The sequence below is a fragment of the Rhinoderma darwinii genome, chromosome 3, assembly GCF_050947455.1.
Source record: "Rhinoderma darwinii isolate aRhiDar2 chromosome 3, aRhiDar2.hap1, whole genome shotgun sequence".
Lineage (NCBI taxonomy): Eukaryota > Metazoa > Chordata > Amphibia > Anura > Rhinodermatidae > Rhinoderma > Rhinoderma darwinii.
In genome coordinates this window covers 392,636,496-392,656,607 of record NC_134689.1, presented here as the reverse complement: position 1 = coordinate 392,656,607, position 20,112 = coordinate 392,636,496, and the positions used below count along the sequence as shown (strand labels likewise).

The following is a 20,112-nucleotide window of genomic DNA, read 5'->3' as shown; positions in this document are numbered from 1 at the left end:
TCTGATATTAACATCCGCACAAAAACCGGGTCCTAGGAGCTTGATGAAATGGGGTTCTATGGTCAATCAGCAGAATGCAAGACTTACATCACGAAGCACAATACCAAGCGTTGGATGGAGTGGTGTAAAGCCACCGCCACTGGACTCTGGAGCAGTGGAAACGTGTTCTGTGGAGTGATGAGTCACACTTTGTTGGGTGAGTTTTGTGTGGAAGAACTTGACAGGCCCACAGAGAACCCTGACCTCAACCCCATTAAACAGCTATGGGATAAACTAGAACGGAGACTGCAAGCCAGACCCTCCTCTCCAACAACAGTGTCTGACTTCACAAATGCTTTTCTGGATGAATGGGCAAACACTCCCACAGACACCCCAAAATCTTGTAGAAAGTCTTCCCCAGAAGAGTGAAAGCTGTTATAACTGAAAAGGGGGGACCAAATCCATATTAATGCTTATGGATTTAGAATTGGATGTCTTAAAAACTCCTGTAGGTGTAATGTGTAGGTGTCCCAGTCCTTTTATTTATATAGGGTATTATGTATGCCAATCTTTTACGTACTTGGTTTCCTTTTGATCCTTGAGCTCCATCAATACCATTCACGCCTTGCTGACCAGGTGGTCCAGGTGGCCCCCTGGGACCCACCAAGCCACGTGCACCCTGCAAAAAATTAGATGAAATATTTTCATTAATCTCCATTAATACTTCTACACTTAGAGCAGGATTTTCACATTTGACTTTTGCACATTAGACTAGGCAAGTCATGATCACAGTTGGTAGAAAGACCAATGCTTTTTCTCTCCATAAATAGAAGGTGGAATAACAAAACAACTTACTGCCTCTCCAGGAGAACCTGAAGGTCCAGAAGGTCCATCAGAACCCTAGAAAACAGAAACACAACGCAAGAACTTTTACGATTTAGAAATTACAGTAGATGACTAGTATTCCGCCTTATCAAAAACAGGTAACAATGCACAAATGTATGAAACCAATGGCAACTGTTTTATTGTTGTTAAGAAGATGACATTACATATGTAGGAACAAAGAAACAATTATTTATGCATTGTCTTAGTAAAGCAGGCAATAGAAATGAGAAGCGATGACCAGTCGTTGAGCTGAATCTAAAAAAACTGTAAAACAGTTGTCAGACATACAAGTGTAAAAACATGGCCAATTTTTTGGCAGATATCTCTGAATGTCTTCGGAAAAATTATAAGTAAAAATGTAACCTGATAAGTGAAACAAACTGTGAAAATGAGTTAATATGGTAGACATTAATATATAGTCTATGACCATCTCCAGCTGTTGAAGACCCATCCTATGCTGGACAGTGAGAAGATAATTCTGGCCTTCTTTCTCAGTGTTAGACATTGATTAATTTTGGAAAAATATTCAGGTCCAAAACGGATGAAAAATACAAAGGTGACATACTACTACTTGAAGATTTTACCTTTTCACCATTATTTCCAAGTGGACCAGCTGGGCCAGGACCTCCTAGATCTCCCTGTGGTGGAAAAAAATGTAGGTAAATGAATCAGTGATTACCTGACCTTCATACTTCCATCTGCCTCATGACCATATAGGCAGCATCATGGTCATCATCTCATGTAACATCAATGAATGATATAAAGGAGGTTAGCTTATTAACCACTCTATGTATTCATATTTATACTGACCCTGTGACCTTTCTCTCCGGGAAGTCCAGGTAAGCCATCGAATCCACGGTCTCCCTAAAGTAAACGCAACACTGTTAATTGAAATTTCACATGCTTATAGGAGTGATATATTCACATTTACTTAGATGACCATTGACGGATCAAAAATTATTAATGTTCCAACCAAAATAGATGACTGGTTGCACCAGTACAACAAATATTTTCCCGATAAATATCGGAAAACTGGTCACATCAGGGAAAGTCTTCCAGTCTATGGCCAGTGGATGTGATGGTATATTGCTTGTATATTTGTCCGATCGATGAGAGTCTGACTTCTCTTGAGCCACGCCAAACTCTAGAATGACGTGGCAGTGATACCAGGAAAGCGCTAGGAAAGCGTCTCCAGTTGGCTCTGTTTAGCTTTTTTTTGGGCATTCACATGGGCGGCAATTGACAATAATGGGGCGACAATGCGGTCCCCAAAGAATGCTGAGCGGAGATAACTAAGTGGCATTGTATTTTCATAGCATCACTACCATTATTTTCTAGTGGTCAGCAGGGGTCGGATAACTGCTGATCTGACATTGGTGGCTTATTTTAGTAAAATGCCAGCAATGTCTATTCTGAGATAACTCTAATATATTGAGCACATTATTGTGAGACGATACATTTGACAAAAAACTGTCTTGGCAAGAAGGTTTCTGTAACCACTTTTGGTATAATGCCCATATTGACTAATTTACTAGGCAAAATGTTTATGCAATGTGGGCAAGTTTTACAACTGTGCATTGAGTTGCCAGCATAACCAAAGAAGCATGTCCACGATTAAAAAACATTTTACATTTCATGGAATGAATCTACATAAAAGATAGAGCAACTTTGTAAATACATTTCTGATCCTGAGCTACAACCTGTATTATAATCCAGAGCTACATTTACAATTCTGCAGTCTGCAGAGCAGAAATCTTTCAGCATTCCCAGCTAACTTAATGTCAGCACAGTGTAATTTGCCTGGGAAATGTAACCTTTATAGTAGGTGATGTATAGTAATCTGATGTATAAAAAAAACAACTAACTGTCCATAAGCTAAGCTGTTATAGATGTGTATGACAACTAGTTTGTTGACTGTTTCCAATGACAACCATCAGAAATGGAAATACAGATATAAATTAATATATGGGCTTTAACTCAAGATCAGTAATAAACAAAAAAATGTAAATGTGAATTCTCCCTAACCCGAACAAAAACAAAAAACCTCATTGAAAATTGCATAAAACTAGCCCTAACAGTATGTCGGTCATACTTACACCTTATATATTATCCTACAGAAATCAGCGGAGCTTCAAACCATTTAATTTAGCGTTTTGTCCAACACTACCATGTGGGAGTACACAAGTCTCATTAATATGTATAAGTATATGTGTGGTCAATACAGAGAACTCGCACATGATATGTTCTCTCCAAGGACTCTACAAAGGACCAGGGGACACCCATTGCGTGTGGAAGAAAGACGTTTCAGACATCAATATAGGAAAGGGTTCTTTACAGTTAGAGTGGTTAAGCTATGGAATGCCCTCCTTCAAGAAGTAGTGATGGCAGATACTATGTCAGCATTTACAAAAAGGCTAGATGGTTATTTATTGATCAATTGCATTGAGGGTTATAGTTAATCAAGCAATGAATGACGGGTAATTTATTGAGAAGGATTAAACTTGATGGACCTGTGTCTTTTTTCAACCTATGTAACTAGTAACAACCTCTCGGGTTTATGAAGAGTTGTCACAATTTTAACTGTATTTCCCTTTGACTGTTCCTTTGAAGATACATGAAGCTACCTGTTTGTTTTTTTCCCCACTTTAGACATTTATGTTTTATAGGTTGAGTTCCCAACTTTTGAATCTTTACTTTTCAGTCATTCCACCGGGCCAGGTGGCTGCCACTCGCCGTATCCATGTGGAGATTGAATGGAGAGGTGGCCGCGCATGTGGCTCTCTTCATTCAAGTCTATTAGAATTACGGAAATGGCTAAAATATGGTTTAACTTCTGTGGGAAAACCATTTGAGAAAATGCAGAGCAGGTAAAATTTATACAACTTGTGGTGGAGATCAGTGTTTCTCAACTTTAGTCCCCTAGTCCACCCAACAGGTCATGATTAAGTCTATTCCATGGAAAGAACACTAGTGGCAATTCATGATGCACTAAAAATAATTATATCACTTGTGAAATCCTGAATACATAATCTGTAGTTGAGAACCACTAATGGGATGGGATTCGGCACACAACACTGAATGTCCTATTGCGGTTAGATAACAAGTCAACGAAATTGTGAAGGGTGTGACAGTATTTATGAGGTGTTAGGATTTTGGATCTACCTTTATTCCAGTTTCCCCTGGCACACCACGGCCACCATCTGCTCCACCACGTCCCTGCGAAAAAACAAAGCAATGCAAAGGTGAAAAGGGTCACTCATCTAGTAGAGTAGTAGTAAATAGAAGGGTAAAAGTAGAAAGACAAAGAGGGGGAAATGGTCGAAGTAGGAACTAAAGGAAGATGTATCAGATCTGTAATGAGGAAATTTGAGACACAGGTAACAACTAATGAGTACAGGGGTGACAATATTTGCAGATTGTGCATTCATGATTATTACTTACTCTTTTGCCAATCTTTCCAGAAGGCCCTGGGATACCTTGAAAGCCACGTGGACCCTACAGTAGGAAGAAGTAGAAAAGTATCAAGATGTAAATACACAAAATTATAATTCTAGATCTGGGCAACCTAAGGCTATTTTTGTGCTATGTGTTTGAAGGTAGTTAATATGAAGCTGGTTGTAAGGACACCCCAGAAGGAAGACATGGAGTCTGTCCCTCTCCCCACAGGCTGACATAGTCAATAGGAGCTATCTCTTCGATCCTAATAAAAAAAATATTCAGCAAAATGTAAAGGAAAGAAAAACTTACCGGAGGTCCTGATTCTCCATAATCACCCTTTATACCTTGAGGACCAGAAACCCCCTAAAAAATAACACAAAAGATTGTTGACTTCTGAAATCGGCTGTCTCAAATATTCTATTTTATGTAATGTTATTGATTAAAAATTGATAACACAAGTTGGAATTAAATTGGAAAAAAAGGGTCAAGAATTGTCCTAAAAGGTATTGGCACTTATACTTACAAGAGGACCAGATCTTCCTGTCATACCCGTTGGTCCAGGAGGGCCTTTCATGGACAACTAAAAATGGAAACAATAATTCAGTGATGTTAATAGACATTTCCTTTTAGGAATAAAGACCCCTCATCCCCACCATACATTTGTTCATGAGATACCACACCTTAGCCTGCTGCAAGATTGACTGTGCCTGAGCTTCCTGAAATGACACCATCTGTCCTCTGGAGTCACCACCATACTGGAACTATATATTGGAGAAATACAGAAGAAAAAGGGATGTGCTCAAAAAACATAGACAATAAGACTTTTCTTGATTTCAGTATTGTCAATTTGCTATCTACCTGCTCTTAGGATTCACTGGGAGTCTTAATGGGGTTGCTGCTCTGGAAAGGGCTTTTTGGTAAATAAATCCCCTGACGATAAGCTGATCAGAGATTGCCGCTGCTGGAACTCTTAGCAATCAGCTGTAATCTGTGAGAGAACCTGACAACAAGCGTTCAAATCCTTTGTAGCGCCATCACAGGGGAAATGGGGTATGACATTGCCCAGTCCTCCACAGCTAAAAATGCTTTATTTAGCCTCTATCCACCGCGGCTGATAAATGAGGGCCCTGAACTGGGGACCGGCCTCTATCAACTCAGAATACCTCAATAGAGTATTTGAAAATGTTTTTTCTTAACCAGAAAACCCCTTGTTTTGTGAATTGGAGGATCAATTTTCTTATCTTCGATCATAAAATATCCTTTAGACAAATGTAAGGTGCCTTGGTTGAGGAACACACGATTTTCACCACTACGATACTTTACATATCATGGATTAAGGCTAAATGCAGGAAAATACATTCATCGGAACTCAATGGCCCAAAATCCATGGTAATCTGGCAAACACCAAAAATAGTCCCAATGTCAGATTACTAGGAAATAACCAATGAACACACCAGCACAAAAACCGCTGTGAATGGAAGTGTTCGGTCTACAGTATGATTGGTCACTATAGAGTTGGCAAGTTTTAGAGAAGGTCTTTGTTTTTGTTTGTATTTTAATAGCCAACTACTAGTCCATAAAAAATTATATACTGGCATTCTTTGCCATAAGCATCCTGGTTTACTGTATTAGGAAGATATCTGGAGATGGATAATTAAACATTTTATTTTGCCACTGTAGAGTCTGTTGGCCACAGATAACATGATGATGACAAGGAAAGACCCTTTGGATTAGATCCCCATTAATGCTGAATTGGGAGGGGCAATCATATGCTGATGAGATTTTTAGATCCCATTCCCCACCACCTTTAGTTCTCTTGGCCACATTAAGCACAGCCAAAAAAAAAAAACAACACATGTCACTCCTCTACGCTCTTGTTGCTCCCTTTTGGAAACACTCCTATTCACAGGAGTCTTGAATAATATCATGTGAACCTCTTCGTGCTGTTCAATGTTTGCTGGATGGATGGGGAGCCAACACATATGCTGAATATTTATCAGGCTTTATCAACCCCTGACTGGCATTGCAGGGTATTTGGGCCAACTACTATATTGTCATTTATAGGGCAGTTGTACTTGGCTGTACTTGGCTCAGCCTTTCTCAACCCCTGACTGGCATTGCAGGGTATTTGGGCCCTCTACTATGTTGTCATTTATAGGGCAGTTGTAAGATACATTGAAGAAATGTGTCCTGGTTGACTTTATGTTTGCCATGAACTAAGTAATAACATGTTAATTGCAACAAGATTTTGATAACATATGTGTTCTTTGTAATGTCCCCTTGGATGTCAATTAAATAATTGATAGGGTGATCATAAAATCTCTATGTGATGATTCACAAGTTCAAGGGAGATGAGTCACTCTGCTTTTAATAAATATATATCTTGTCCAATTATTCAGAATCCGATCGGAAAAATGTTTACTCACAGGAAGCATCACTGTGTTTCCAGGAGGACCTGGGATACCATCAGCTCCATTGAGTCCAGGTCGTCCTGGAGGACCCTATGAAAGAAGGAGAGATTATAGTCAAAGAGATGATATTCAGGAGGACATGTATCTTGTACTGACTTGTTGACAGAGGTATGGCCTGGAGGGCAAATAAATAAGCTAAGGATAAAAGAGCTTTCCATATCTCAGATTACATGACATCACCAGACAGATTCCTATCTCTAAGCGGAAAGCCAAATATCAGTGTAAGAGATCGGATCCTTGCTATGAGCATGATTATTGACACACATCTGATACAATGATATCAATTCGTTCAAAAATGACCGATCTATTATAAAATGGTTTATTGGATCTCGGGGGTTCTCTGGCATAAAACCTGTGACTCAAAGTGAAGGTCCATTGACAAAAATGGTGGATTAATTAAAAAATTGCTTGAGCCTATGGCTGGTAATAGATATAAAAGGTGCAGACAATCCCTTAAATAACTGTTGGCTAAATCCAGACCATTTTGGACAACAACGGACAAACCTGGACAAGTGATTTTGTTGGGAATATTGATTTGCAGAGTTGAATTTGTTCACCAGATTACCAAGATAAACAGTTTTTCTACAGTCCACATGTTTGTTATTTATGATTATGAATACTTGGACAACTTTACACCAAAGATCATTCATTCGTCAGGCCTTTATCTTATGATGTTGCCAGCTTTTCAGTACAGTTTAATCACCGGAAAGCTTGAGACAGCCGTAGACGGGCTGATGTTTTACTGGTATGTTGGTGAGACATCTGCCCGTCCTCAGATTCCTGAGAAGGGAAGACCATCTATTTCTTTACTGTGATACAAGAGAAGGATTATGGACATCACTCCAGGCTTTAGAAGAAAAAAAAAAAATCCTACAATAAAAGACCTTGTCAAAGGGACACTAACACCAGTGACAAATTTTAAAACCTGGCACTGTTTATGACAATCATGGCATTTTATCAACTATGTACAAGTTTGGCAATATTGCATTTGTGCTAGACCTTTACCAGTTTGATAAAGGTTCCACATGACTGGTGTGTTCCTTACTTGAACATGGGTCCAAAAAAAATCAAAAGAATATAAAACTCTGCAGCACCATTTGAAGGCCACATGGGTTGTAAACAAAGCATGGCCTTACTGCATGTGGTTGAAGAGATTTTCTCTAAGAAAGTTTCTTCCTCCGTATCATCGCCATCCAATCAACGTCCATGGCTGGAGGTCCTCAGTCTTAGACTACCCATTTTACCCCTTGTGGAAATATGTTTTCCCTATATAAACTACTAGGGGAAAGCCCAAAAACTCAAATGTTCCAACCATGGAAAGATCTTTTATATTAATTGGCCAACTCCAACTTTGGCTCCTCTGATGGCTATTTATCACAAGGTCGGTCATTCAGGTTCATGAGAAATTCAAAACTTAGTTTAATGTAGTCAACTGGAAAAAACCAGTGAACGCTTATAATCAAGGAGGTGCTGTTCTGCATCTTCAGCTGCGGAAGAGCCGGATTATAAGCACTTCCATATTCTAAGAATACTGGATTCTTGTCGGACTGAGTCCCTTCATCCCACAACATAGTAAATCTGTACTCAAAAAGCCCAAGAGCATTTGGTCTGCTGCCTTATAAACTTGATTGTTGAAGGACACCTGGTTGTTCAAGGACCTCATTGTCATGTCAAAACCTAGTCACACTGGACGATACTCTGGTTCTTCTATGGTCCATCTGACACTGATGATGAGTTTTATCTGTTGATTTTTCCAAGCATCTAAGGTAAGCAGGAAAATTGCTAGGGGGTTGGGAAACATTTATGTATTTCTGCCGCCATAAAAATTCTGCAAAGATTACACTACAACAATATCCATATTGGCTTGAAGGATCTCTATAGACTGTTGCTTTTTATACCATTTATCTTTATACAGTGGTATAACTATCATAGAACAGTACAGTTAGCTATGGACCGTGGAGTAGATCGCTCCCCTGTCTTTGTGTGCTCTGTCTCCCCTGTAAAAAACATCTTTGAAGGGCAGTATGAACCTACACTGGTTACTACTTTCCTCCCCAGGTGCAGAACAAAAGACCAAATTTTGTCTGACTTGGTCTCATGCAATCATAATACTCTGCCATCAGCTGCCACGCCACTGTCTGTGCAGAAACGGGGAAGGGGCATGGTGAAGAGGATGCTGGGCATTCTAAGTTTCACCATTAATAACAGCACATAGTGTGCTCATCATTAGAAAACCTTTATAAATATTCTTCTACCTGCTGCCATATAGGCCATATGTGGATGATCTGGCAATATTACCTATAGATCCATAACATATATTTTCATTAAAATACAAGGATTTCATCCTGAAAAATGTACATTTTTACAACTGCTATCCGATTGCATTGTGCTAAATACACTTTAGTATAATGCAAATTAAAGTAATTTCTTACCCTCTCACCAGGATCTCCAGATGGTCCTGGAGGACCTAATGGTCCGGCTGGCCCTGGTTCTCCCTAGATTAAGCATAAAAGAAAGAGTTCACTACGAGTAACTGGCTATCACGCGGAGTATTGCAGATCTAGCCATCCAATGTTACATACCGGGTATCCAGGTAATCCTAGAGGGCCCATGATCGCTGTACCCTGTAAAAAACAGGCAACCATTTAATATGACATAAATACTCTAACATAGCAATTCTAAAGTTATGGTCTCTGACAAACATCTACTCACAGGTTCTATTATGGCCGGTTCTCCCTTCTGTCCTTTCATATTCTGTTCATCCTGGAATGCAAGTGAAATAAACACATAACTCTCCATTGGTATACACAAGGAGTGGAGAACAGTTTAGCAATTTCTTCATACATATGTAATACACAGTACGTAGTGAATACATAATATGATATTGTATATGTTGCTTATCTATGACTACTATCCAGGGCAATACATACATTCATAGCAGAAATGCTAAACTTTATTGTGGCCTTCATGTCTTCTTGTGATTATTGATGGTTTTTGTATTCTTATATTTTGTTGGCCAATATTGTGGTTGGGGTGGAAAAAAGGTTCAGGTCGCCAAAATGTTCCAATATTTTTGTTAGATAATTTTGAGATCCAAATTGAAATATTGGTCTTGGCAAAGTGGACCATTCCAAATCTGGCAATCATTGAAGGTCTGGCAGGTGGAACCCATACCAATTTAGAGAATTAAAAGGTTTTTATGGGCACTATGTGTACCCATCTTTAGATTGAAATAATTGGATGACCTATGTTTGCTCTCCATTAGGACAGCTTGGGACCTCAGCATTAGGGGGTTATCTAAGCTGCTTGACTTTTAAAGATACCTTAAAGTGTCCAAACAACCAAATTTTATTTTTGAATTGATTTAAGTTATGTGTTATAAAGGCATTACAGCCTTATGAAAGGAGACGATAAGTAATAGTCCATAATTGATTGTTATAAAAAATAGAAATAAACAAAATTGGTTCAATCATACCTCAGCTCCTGTCTCTTGGGTCTCCACTTGCCCACGCTCTACTGGTCCATACCTCTCCTCTCTATCATCATAATCCTCTTCCTCATACTGTTTGATTTCATAGTCATTTTCTCTTCTATCATCGTCCTCCCCAGTCACATATTCCTCTGTCATATCCTGTATGGGGGAAAACCAAAGATTTTTTTTTACAATTTATACCTGTACTACCAGCGTCTCGGGATTCATTCAGTGCTTTACATAAAGGCGAGCATGGATCTTCCCTCCTGATACAGGTTTATGCTTTCACAGTCCCTATCCTTGGGCAAGAAGGAATACCAATCAACCTGCACCACCCTTCCCGTGTCTTGTATGAGAGGCATGACTAGAGACAGTCACTTTCTTCCTTGTCTGCTAACATTTCAATGCCTGTGACCTGCTGCAGCTTTTTCCATGGCCGTATAAACCACAGGGTAAAACAGAGAGAAGTGTAGAAACACCCCAAAACTAAAATTCAAGCACACATTTATCAGTCCCATGGGTCTATTGGGTGTGTGTATATATGTAGGTAGGACAGTAGGGTACTTACCTCATAGTTGGTAACGTTACTGCTCACAGTCACTGTGGACACTGTGATGTCTTCTTCAGGAGAGGGCGTGTAGTAATAATCCGGGAACTCGTACTCTGATAGAATGGGGTCTTCTGTTGATTGTACCTTTGGTTTTGTCTCTGTCTTTGGTGATTTAATATACATAAGTTAGTTTTCTTAAAAATATGTGGAGATAGCTGGGAAATTTCAGAAGAAATCTGTGAGAGCATCTCCAAGTAAAGTCCTTTATAAATAATATCTAATGGGCAGCAACAACTGGGCACTGCAAAGTTACTTACGAAACTTAAACTCCACCTGATTTACATATTTACTGTGGTAACAAACATTTTTAGGTGGAACTATATTTAGGGAGAATCTGGACTATTATATTACAAGTATTTGAAGAAGGTCAAGGTCTCATGGTTTACTCTATGTTTTTGAGGACCACTACTTCACATTAATTTAAAATGTTCAGACTTCCCATTAGATCCTGCACATATGTGACCAGTTTTTACTTGTACTACTTATGCTGGTGGCTTGCTTTAGTAATATGCTAAATCTTTAGTTGGAGGTAAGGCAAATACTTTTAAAGGAAATTTCCACCATCAAGGGTGCCTCAACCTAGTGAGAAAATGCATATTCCATTCTTCTCCACAAGTGTCATGCTACAGTAGTTCAACTTCTTCAAATTGCCCCATGTAATGGTAGCCTAAAGACTACAAATTATTAACTAATTGACCAGTTGTCACTTCCCGTCCCTTATGGTTCTGAATGTTTGGGCCTTAAGTAAACATTAAGGGTTAATTAAAAAAAATCAAAAAAAAATCATGTTGTAACTATAATGATTGCACCATCAACCCTAAGTATATACACAGTAAAAACATTAAGGGCTCATGCACAAGCCTTTGACTCAATGGCGGCAGATGGAGTCCCTACATGTCTGTCTTTTATGTATTCCATATGAATACCTTTCTTACCTCCGTGTGAAGCCGGAGGTACAGTATGGACCCATAGAAGGCTATGGACATGGAAATAAAGGTTAAATATTATGGCTATATGCATGAGGTTTTCTTCTACTGTAAGACACCATTCCTGCAGTGTTGTCTTATGGCCCATTCTGGCCATTCTTATGGCACGGTTTGCTGTATATAACAAGGTTCTGGTGCTCACATATTATGAGGTCCTGTTCATCACCCTCAAGGTTTTTCAGGTTTCCAGTAACTGTTCATTACTTGAGACCTGTGGTACAACTTTTCTTAGTGGAACTTTGGGTCACGTTGTTCGATGATTGCTGGAGAAACTACAACCCAAAGCCAAGACAGATGGTTATATTCCATAGCACTGATGGACCATGGGAGGACAATCATCATGAATTCATCTATTCCATCTGCCTCTTCGCACTTTTCCTCTATTTATATTTACTATGGTTACTTTTATTTTTACATTTCTAATTTGTCATTATTTTAGTTGAATTTTACAGCAGGGGAAAAATTTGCACCAGCCAGTTGTTGCCAAGCTGCCCAGTAATCCCATATGGAGATGCCCATGGCTCTTTCCTTTGCTGAAATTACCCAGCCCATAATACAAGGTACAGAGACGTCAATGGATGTCATGACTGATGAGATGAGATGGATTTTGGCAAATGACATGGGAATTCTCATGCTACTTTGGAATAGTTAGTGCCAGGATGAAAGGGTGGAAAACAGATGTCAAGTGATGTGAAAAAGCAACTAATTTGGCATAAAAATATATTAACGGCTCATTAGTTCCATTTGGCTGCTCCAAAATAACACTTCAAATATTACCTACTTCTAGTGACTTCATGAATACTCTCTACTTTTTAGCAATACCAAACATAACCCATGGACAAGGGTGGCGCTGTTTCTGGAAAAAATAAAAAGCAGACCTTTTCTTACAAACTGGGACAACCCTGTTAAATTAGGGGACCGAATATAAGTCCTATAAACAATGTCCTAGAGGGCTTAGTTGTACCTCCTAAACATCCCTAGGGGCTGGAAAATTGAAGTGTACATGACTCTTTCAGCCATTTATAAACTCACTGTTCCCTGTGCCAATAACTCACGAGGCAAAGAACTGCCATATATACATTGGTACTTTGGGGATCTTTTAGTGGACACAATTGACCCCTTCCCAAATTTGGAACTGGATAAATCATGTATAATATATAAGAACCTTTCTTGATGAGAACACTTTCTCTCTTCTCCCTGGTAGCATTTGACCATGTTAGAAGGGAGATAGGTTCTTCTATAATCTAGCCTTCCTCTATAGAAAGACACTGTAGATATTGATGGATTTATAGAAAGAGGCCATTTTGACCTAAATTCTTCCCGGCTCAACTTTTTTTATCTGCACCAAAACCAGTCAAAGCAGATGAGAAGAATCGTGTAGCTTCTACTCATGTGCATAGATCTTAAGGTTGACCCTGGGAGAAACATCACCACATCACTTTTTTAACCAGAGGTTCTGTATGTCCAACTTGCCCAAATATTTCTATGTTGATATCATTGCCTCCGTAATTCAGCAGCAGAGCTCAGAGCCTTCCGTACCATTAGAAACACTTCTTAGAATTTCTGAAAGTTTCAGCAGATGATGATGTTAGTGTTGGATAACAAAATTAGGTGACAAATGGACAATTTTTTTATGGCATCACGCTGTTATTGGTTAATAAAAGCCATGGTCGCAGTGCCAGGTCACATAAAGTGCTGACCTCAGACAATGACAAAGCAGGTTGGCACTAGAATGGCGTTTGGGGGGGGGGGGGGGGTTACCATTAGGAGGGTGACCGCCTCATTGACGGCTAAGGCAGTGATCCCTTCTGTCGGACTTATGACAGTGCTGTGCAATTGTGTTGTGTGCTCTGCTACAGACTTTTTCTTCTTCTTTTTACCCTTTCTATCCTTCTTTTTACCTTTTCTGCCCTTTTTCTTTCGAGGGGCAGATTCCGTAACATTCTGTGGAGCCAAGAGAGGCATCAGCAAAAAAAACACTGTCTGTTGGGTCACAAGGAGGAGTCAGAAGATGATGTTACAGGTCTAACATGTTCATAAACAAATTGGTGTACGAGATGGGTGGGGTCCTCACCTCATCAACCAATAGGAAGTGCTATAAAGAAGAATATGAAAGTCATATGGAGTAATAGGAAGGAATAAAGGGAAAGGTTATATGTCAGGGGTGGATGGACCATTTGCGCTCTTGAGCACGGCTCAAGCCGAAATTCCACAAAGGGAATCAAACACTGATGCCATACGGGATGGACGTTTACTTGCAGGTCTTCAATGTTGGTTAATAGTTAATGTATCTACCCCTCTTTACCTGCATACTTAACACAAGATAGCCTACCTAAACATGTACCCCTTATCCTGGTCACCAGATAACTTACCTAGCTCATCCGCTACTGGACATCAGACAGCCTATCTACTGCCTTCTGTAAATGCAAACCAGATAATCTAACCCCCCCCCCCCAACCCTGGGAATTATGTACCTTGGTTTCTATCTACCCTTTGCTCAGATAAGCTACCTACACTCACCATTGGACACTACATAATTTTACTACTCCGAATTGACACCAGATGACCTACCTAGGCCTCTTCCCACTAAACAACTGTTACGCTACCAACCCTTTCCCAACTTGACCAAATCTACTTACTCTCTGCCCACAAATGCTAGCAACTAATAAGTCCAACTTAGATAGGTGGTAAGATCCCTTTCAACCTGCCCCGGTTGTAATAGGAATATTTGGCTGGTATAAAGCTTGGCTGTTACGACATCTATAATCCAGGAACGGCTTTGTGTGACTTTTGGCATTGAATATCCCCCAGTGGATGTTTTATAATGTGTTAAGCTGAGAACGAGAAAAAAAAAGTTTTCTTTGGGAGTGATGCCCAGCAGGTGTCCAGAGAGATAGAGCAACACTTGTGGAAGGTAAAGGATCATCTGGCTCTATGGGCCCTTAGCATGAGTAAAAGGTGATGTTAAATATTATTTAAAGATTATATTAGTGAACATTGTATACAATCACAAAATATTGCAATAATGCAATAGAAGCTACTTAAAGGCTATGTAAACCCTTAAACACTTTTTTCTTTTTTTAAAATAAAACAACATAGTATGGGATTTTAAACAGATTTTTATCTGGTTTTTAACTTGCACTCAAAGCAGAATCCGTCAGGTCAGCGGTACTGACGGCTTCTGTGATAGCAGCTTGAATCCACCTGTTATCGATCACATCTAAGTTCATGAATGTAGAAGTGATCAATAATAGCTGGATCTTGAGTGTCAGAGACATGCAAGACCCACTGTTACAGAAGCCAGTAGTCCCGCTGATCTAATGGCTTTGGCTTTGAGCGCAAGATACAGCTTCTATGTATTCAGGACACATAGAAGCCGTATCTCAAAAAGTTAAATTTTTTAAAAAAACAATTAAAAAGTTGTTAAAAAGCCAATAATACGTTGTTTTATAAAAAAAAATCCAAAATAAATATGTGCTCAAAGTTTTACATAGTCTTTGAACCCATAGCTATATAGGGTTAAATATCATCAAAGGGGTTACCTCATTTCGACAACCCTTTCTTGTAATGAATTCAACCTAGCAATCAGCTAATTGCCGCAAGTCGCCTTTTGGAACCCCCGGTGATCAGCTGTTATCTATGGGGATTGTTGCGCCCAGCACAGCGGCCACTGCAGGCGAAATGTAGTATTACATTGCGGCCATTCAACTGAGCAGGCCAGGTCCCTAAAACCGAGTTGTTAGTGTCTCTCTGCTCTGTCTCACAGAGGAAGGTCCTGAGCGACCACTATCACACCCTTATGTCCTAATAGAGCATATGGAAAGGTGTTGTTTTGGGGTGATCCTACTTATTGAGACTTTATTACCTTATCTGTGTTTATGTGTGACAATAACCTTATTTTTTTGCGGGCTTTAGTAGTTTATAATCATTTTGTCCTTGTTGCAAATGAAATCAGCTCTGTATTCAGTAACTCCCTGTTTTGCATGGGTGGGCTTGTGTTTATACAAATTAGCCAACATGAACAAGCAGAGCTTCAGTGTAAAGCAATAAAGTGGGACAAACAAAGGCAGAAAACCCTTATCATAGGACGGGGATTTATGGCTCCCGTGGGCTACAAAAGAGAATATAGATAAACTGTAGTCATTGATAATCTCTCCAGTGTACCGCTGGGTCCTGGAGACACACATCCTTTGACATAATAAAACTCCTTCCCAAAAACATCTGACATTGACCCACCATGATAACAAACTGAGCTGACCCTTACTCTGTGCCCTTCATACATGACCAGACATCTTTATTTGCTGCTATTAAATTCTCCATACCTCGGCCCCTCAGAATTTATATTCCCACGGCACCTTGTTTATATAGATGTAATAATTTAGCCAAATGTCTGACCACTTGGGTAAATATCTTAGAACGTCATGTATAAAAATAATATTACGAAGCTTTACGTATCTTTATTATCTCAAGTCTCAGGCCAGACGTTGTACTCTCCTCAGTAGATATTTCCGGATCTTCTCAATAAACCCTGACCATTTTATTAGTCTATTATAAATGTCATTGCTGATATAAAATATTTAGAGTCCTTGTTAAATCTACAGTATCTCTATTTGCTACTTTGCATGGGAAAAATATCAAAAAAGTTTATCTTAATCCTCTTAAAGTGTTGGTCTGGTTAGTACCACCACTTGAAAAGTGACCTATTAGGGTATTTTGAGGTTATAGAAGGAAGTCCTCTGATTGGGACCTCTATAATAGCCAGAGTGGAGAGTTGCTGTAAGATGCTACCCTCCTCTCTCTTTGGAAGATCCAAATTATAGGTTGAAGAGTATTGAGCATTGAGTTTCCCAACCATGAACAGCTGATTGGGGGAGGGGTTCCCATCTCCCACCACTAGCTAGTTGTCAGGGTACTTATGAGAAGGGCTTGTCCATTGGGATCACTAGAGATCCAATGGTGTCACTTGTTACTAAGCAATGAACCAAATATTCCAACTGATGTTTAGCAAAAAAAGTGGCTGAAAAATTAGGAATTCCTTATTGAATAATTACTATTTGGTTTCTCTGCTTTGAATAATCTCTGTTTTGTTAGATGGGTCTCCCTAAAATAATTTGATCACAGGTTATTCCCCCAGAAGTTAGCTGTAATCTCTACTGGAACACGGCAAGAAGAGTTCAGTTCTCCTGTAGTGCCTCCGCAGGGGACAAGAAGGATTACAATGGGCTATCTGTGCAATGCATAGACATGCTGGGTCCTCCAGAGCGAGAGACAATACAATCTTACCTTGTATATAAAGGAATTTTTCCCTGTTGAAAAGTCCCTAATAGGGTATTTGAGAATAGGTTTTTCATATCGGACCTCTTCTAGAACGTTTCCCTTTAAAGGGGTTATCCAGTTTAGAAAATCTATTTTCATATACCATATTAGTGAACTATGAGTTAATAAAGTGGGGTTCTCTGTTCAGGATCCTCATCTTTTGGCTAGACTGCAGTGCAGTTACAAAGAGCATCTCTCGCTCTGGAGGTCCTGTCCTGTCCTGTATTACACAGACATCCCATTGGTTTAAATGGGCACTGTGTAATACTTAATCTCCCCTGTGGTGGCACTGTAGGGAAATTGAACACTTACTGCCAGGTTTCCCCACACATTACAGTTGATCACTAATGGTCAAAGCAGGGGGACACATTGTGATCAGCTTATTATTAAGGGACCCTTCTAACAAGTAGAGATTGTCTAAAGCGAATAACCTGACTCCATTTTTCCTCGTGCTTGGAGCCTCACAATCACTCTATGGAGACCACAAGATTTATTACATTCTGTGACATTTAAAACCTCCTTAAAAAATCCATCATCCCCGACTGGCTATATATAAGGCAAATATTCAATTTATTTACACACTACATCTGCAGATCTCTGACATTGTTTAATTACTGCTGAGCTGTGAACTGAGGGGTCTATTTCCCGGGGGTCCTGATGACACATCTCCCAGGCCTGGTTTTCCTTGCTGCCTCCTAGTCACACATGCCAGTGCCGTGACTCACGCTCGTGTGAATGATACACAACGAGACCCAGCCCTGCGAACCAGCTGTTACCATTCCAGCTGGGTCGGCCCGGACATCCCATCTGCTGAATGAAAACCCTGGCTCAGAGCGCCGGGGCTGCCACTGCCAAAATCCTATCCATTTCACGCCTGTTTTGGCTGGTGGGAACCAAGAGGTCCTCTCGCAGTTTAACCAGTCGTGTGTTGGCCGTTCACTTGACGGTTAACTTTTCTTTAGGCCAGAAATCATTGGTTGCCAAGGAATTTTATGTTCTAAGTTTGTTTCCAACTTTTTCTGTTTACATACAAAGCAAATAAATAAAAAATAGTATTTTTCAAGGAGACCGCCCAGAACATACAGTAACATTCAGCTTTGTGTGCAGTCACTTATTGTCTCGTAGCCTCTCCTACCTATAGTAGTCTACATTCACATATGAGAGACACCTTTACCATTTAAAAGTGTGTGGTGGATTATTGGCACCCACTATGTGCCAACTAAAGCGGCAATCGGAGGGAAGGGGGCGAATGGCTGCATCACAGGGTCGATGGACCCTCCATTTCAGCGGTCTCAAATCTCTTGCTTTGATGCTGCTGAAAAACTACAACTCTCAGGGTGCCTTGACAGTCCGTGACTCTTAGGATACACTGGAATTTGTAGTTTTGCAACAGGTTGGAAACCAAGACTTTAAGTCATCTCTATTAGGGTATCTTGTAGACATGTGATACATTGATCTACTACAGTCCTGGAGAAGAAGTTACAGGGCCTGCAGAGTCCATGATTCACCAGTTCTGCTGCCTGGCACTGTTCACGTAGAATTGAAGAAAGCAGTTTAAGGGAAATACTGTAAAGTGTGCATTAAAGGGCTTATTTTGCCCTGATCCAACTCAAGTCAAATATATTTCACTGGCGGAACATTGGTTGTATCTCATATCTATCTATCTATCTAATATCTATCTATCTAATATCTATCTATCTAATATCTATCTATCTATCTCATATCTATCTATCTATCTCATATCTATCTATCTATCTCATATCTATCTATCTATCTATCTATCTATCTCATATCTATCTATCTATCTATCTCATATCTATCTATCTATCTATCTATCTCATATCTATCTATCTATCTATCTATCTATCTATCTATCTATCTATCTATCTATCTATCTATCTATCTATCTATCTATCTATCTATCTATCTATCTATCTATCTATCTATCTATCTATCTATCTCATATCTATCTCATATCTATCTCATATCCATCCATCCATCCATCCATCCATCCATCTTCTATCCATCTATCATCTATCTATATAAATTTGCAGTCACAGGCGTTCCTGCACCTGTATACACGTTTTGTTTCATTTTGCCCGGAATGTGCTGTTCAAACTTTTGTGTTGTTTATGTGAATCGTATATGTGGGGTTAGTGACTGCCTCCATTTTTTGATCTTGCACTCCTCCTATTCTGTCATGGCTGATTTTAATTAGTCTAATGCTGGTTCCTACCATCCCCAGATATATGTAGGTTTAGTCCCAGTTCTGGGTGTATGTGCAGCCTAGGGACCCCCCCTTTATGGACAGTGTTGTCAGGAGGAGAGAAGGTGTCCCAGGGCTAGAAGCGGCTCTGCTCCGGGACTCCGTGTCTGGGGAAGCCCCTGACATCACTGTCCGTATATGGACAGTGTTGTCAGGAGCAAAGCAGTGTCCCAGGCAGAGTGGTAGCGCTCTTCCTGGGACTTTGGGTCTGGGGTTGCCCTTGACATCACAAGCCGTATATGGACATTAATGTTAGGGGCTCCCCCAGAGCCGGAGTGCCGGAGCAGAGCCTTTACTAGCGCTCTGCCCAGGACTTCAGCTCTGCTCCGGACATCACTATACATATATAGACATTAATGTAAGTAGCCGAGCAGGAGTCCCAGACAGAGTGCTAGTATTGCCCTGCCCGGGACTATGGCTCTGGGGTTGCCCGTGACAACACTGTCCATATATGGACAGCAATGTCAGGGGCTTCTCCTTAAGCGGAATCCCCAGCCAGAACGTCGGCAAAGCTGTGGCTTGGGATTCCACTCTTAGAGGGAACCCCAAAGGTGCTACCTACAGGGAGGGAGGCTGTGTGGCACTACCACGGAGGGTGGCTGTGTGGCACTACCAGGGAGGGGGGCTGTGTGGGACTACCTAGGAGGAGGGGGGCTGTTTGGCACTACCTGGGAGAAGAGGGCTGTGTG

At 40.2% G+C, this 20,112-nt stretch overlaps 1 protein-coding gene across 2 annotated transcripts in view; it reads right to left on the bottom strand.

Annotated features, from left to right (window-relative positions):
- Positions 1-20,112, bottom strand: part of COL5A3 (collagen type V alpha 3 chain) — a 202,949-nt gene that overhangs the window by 54,664 nt on the left and 128,173 nt on the right. Inside the window, exons 6-21 of one of the 2 annotated variants that reach the window (XM_075858954.1) lie at positions 13,603-13,785; positions 10,814-10,957; positions 10,249-10,404; positions 9,486-9,536; positions 9,356-9,397; positions 9,206-9,268; positions 6,729-6,803; positions 4,983-5,063; positions 4,826-4,882; positions 4,612-4,665; positions 4,306-4,359; positions 4,027-4,080; positions 1,675-1,728; positions 1,449-1,502; positions 835-879; positions 560-658 (exon numbers count right to left, since the gene is read on the bottom strand). In XM_075858954.1, the coding sequence (XP_075715069.1) occupies positions 560-658; positions 835-879; positions 1,449-1,502; positions 1,675-1,728; positions 4,027-4,080; positions 4,306-4,359; positions 4,612-4,665; positions 4,826-4,882; positions 4,983-5,063; positions 6,729-6,803; positions 9,206-9,268; positions 9,356-9,397; positions 9,486-9,536; positions 10,249-10,404; positions 10,814-10,957; positions 13,603-13,785 (1,266 nt within the window). The remainder of the gene's footprint in view (positions 1-559; positions 659-834; positions 880-1,448; positions 1,503-1,674; positions 1,729-4,026; positions 4,081-4,305; positions 4,360-4,611; positions 4,666-4,825; positions 4,883-4,982; positions 5,064-6,728; positions 6,804-9,205; positions 9,269-9,355; positions 9,398-9,485; positions 9,537-10,248; positions 10,405-10,813; positions 10,958-13,602; positions 13,786-20,112) is intronic. The other variant, XM_075858956.1, reaches the window with a different exon arrangement.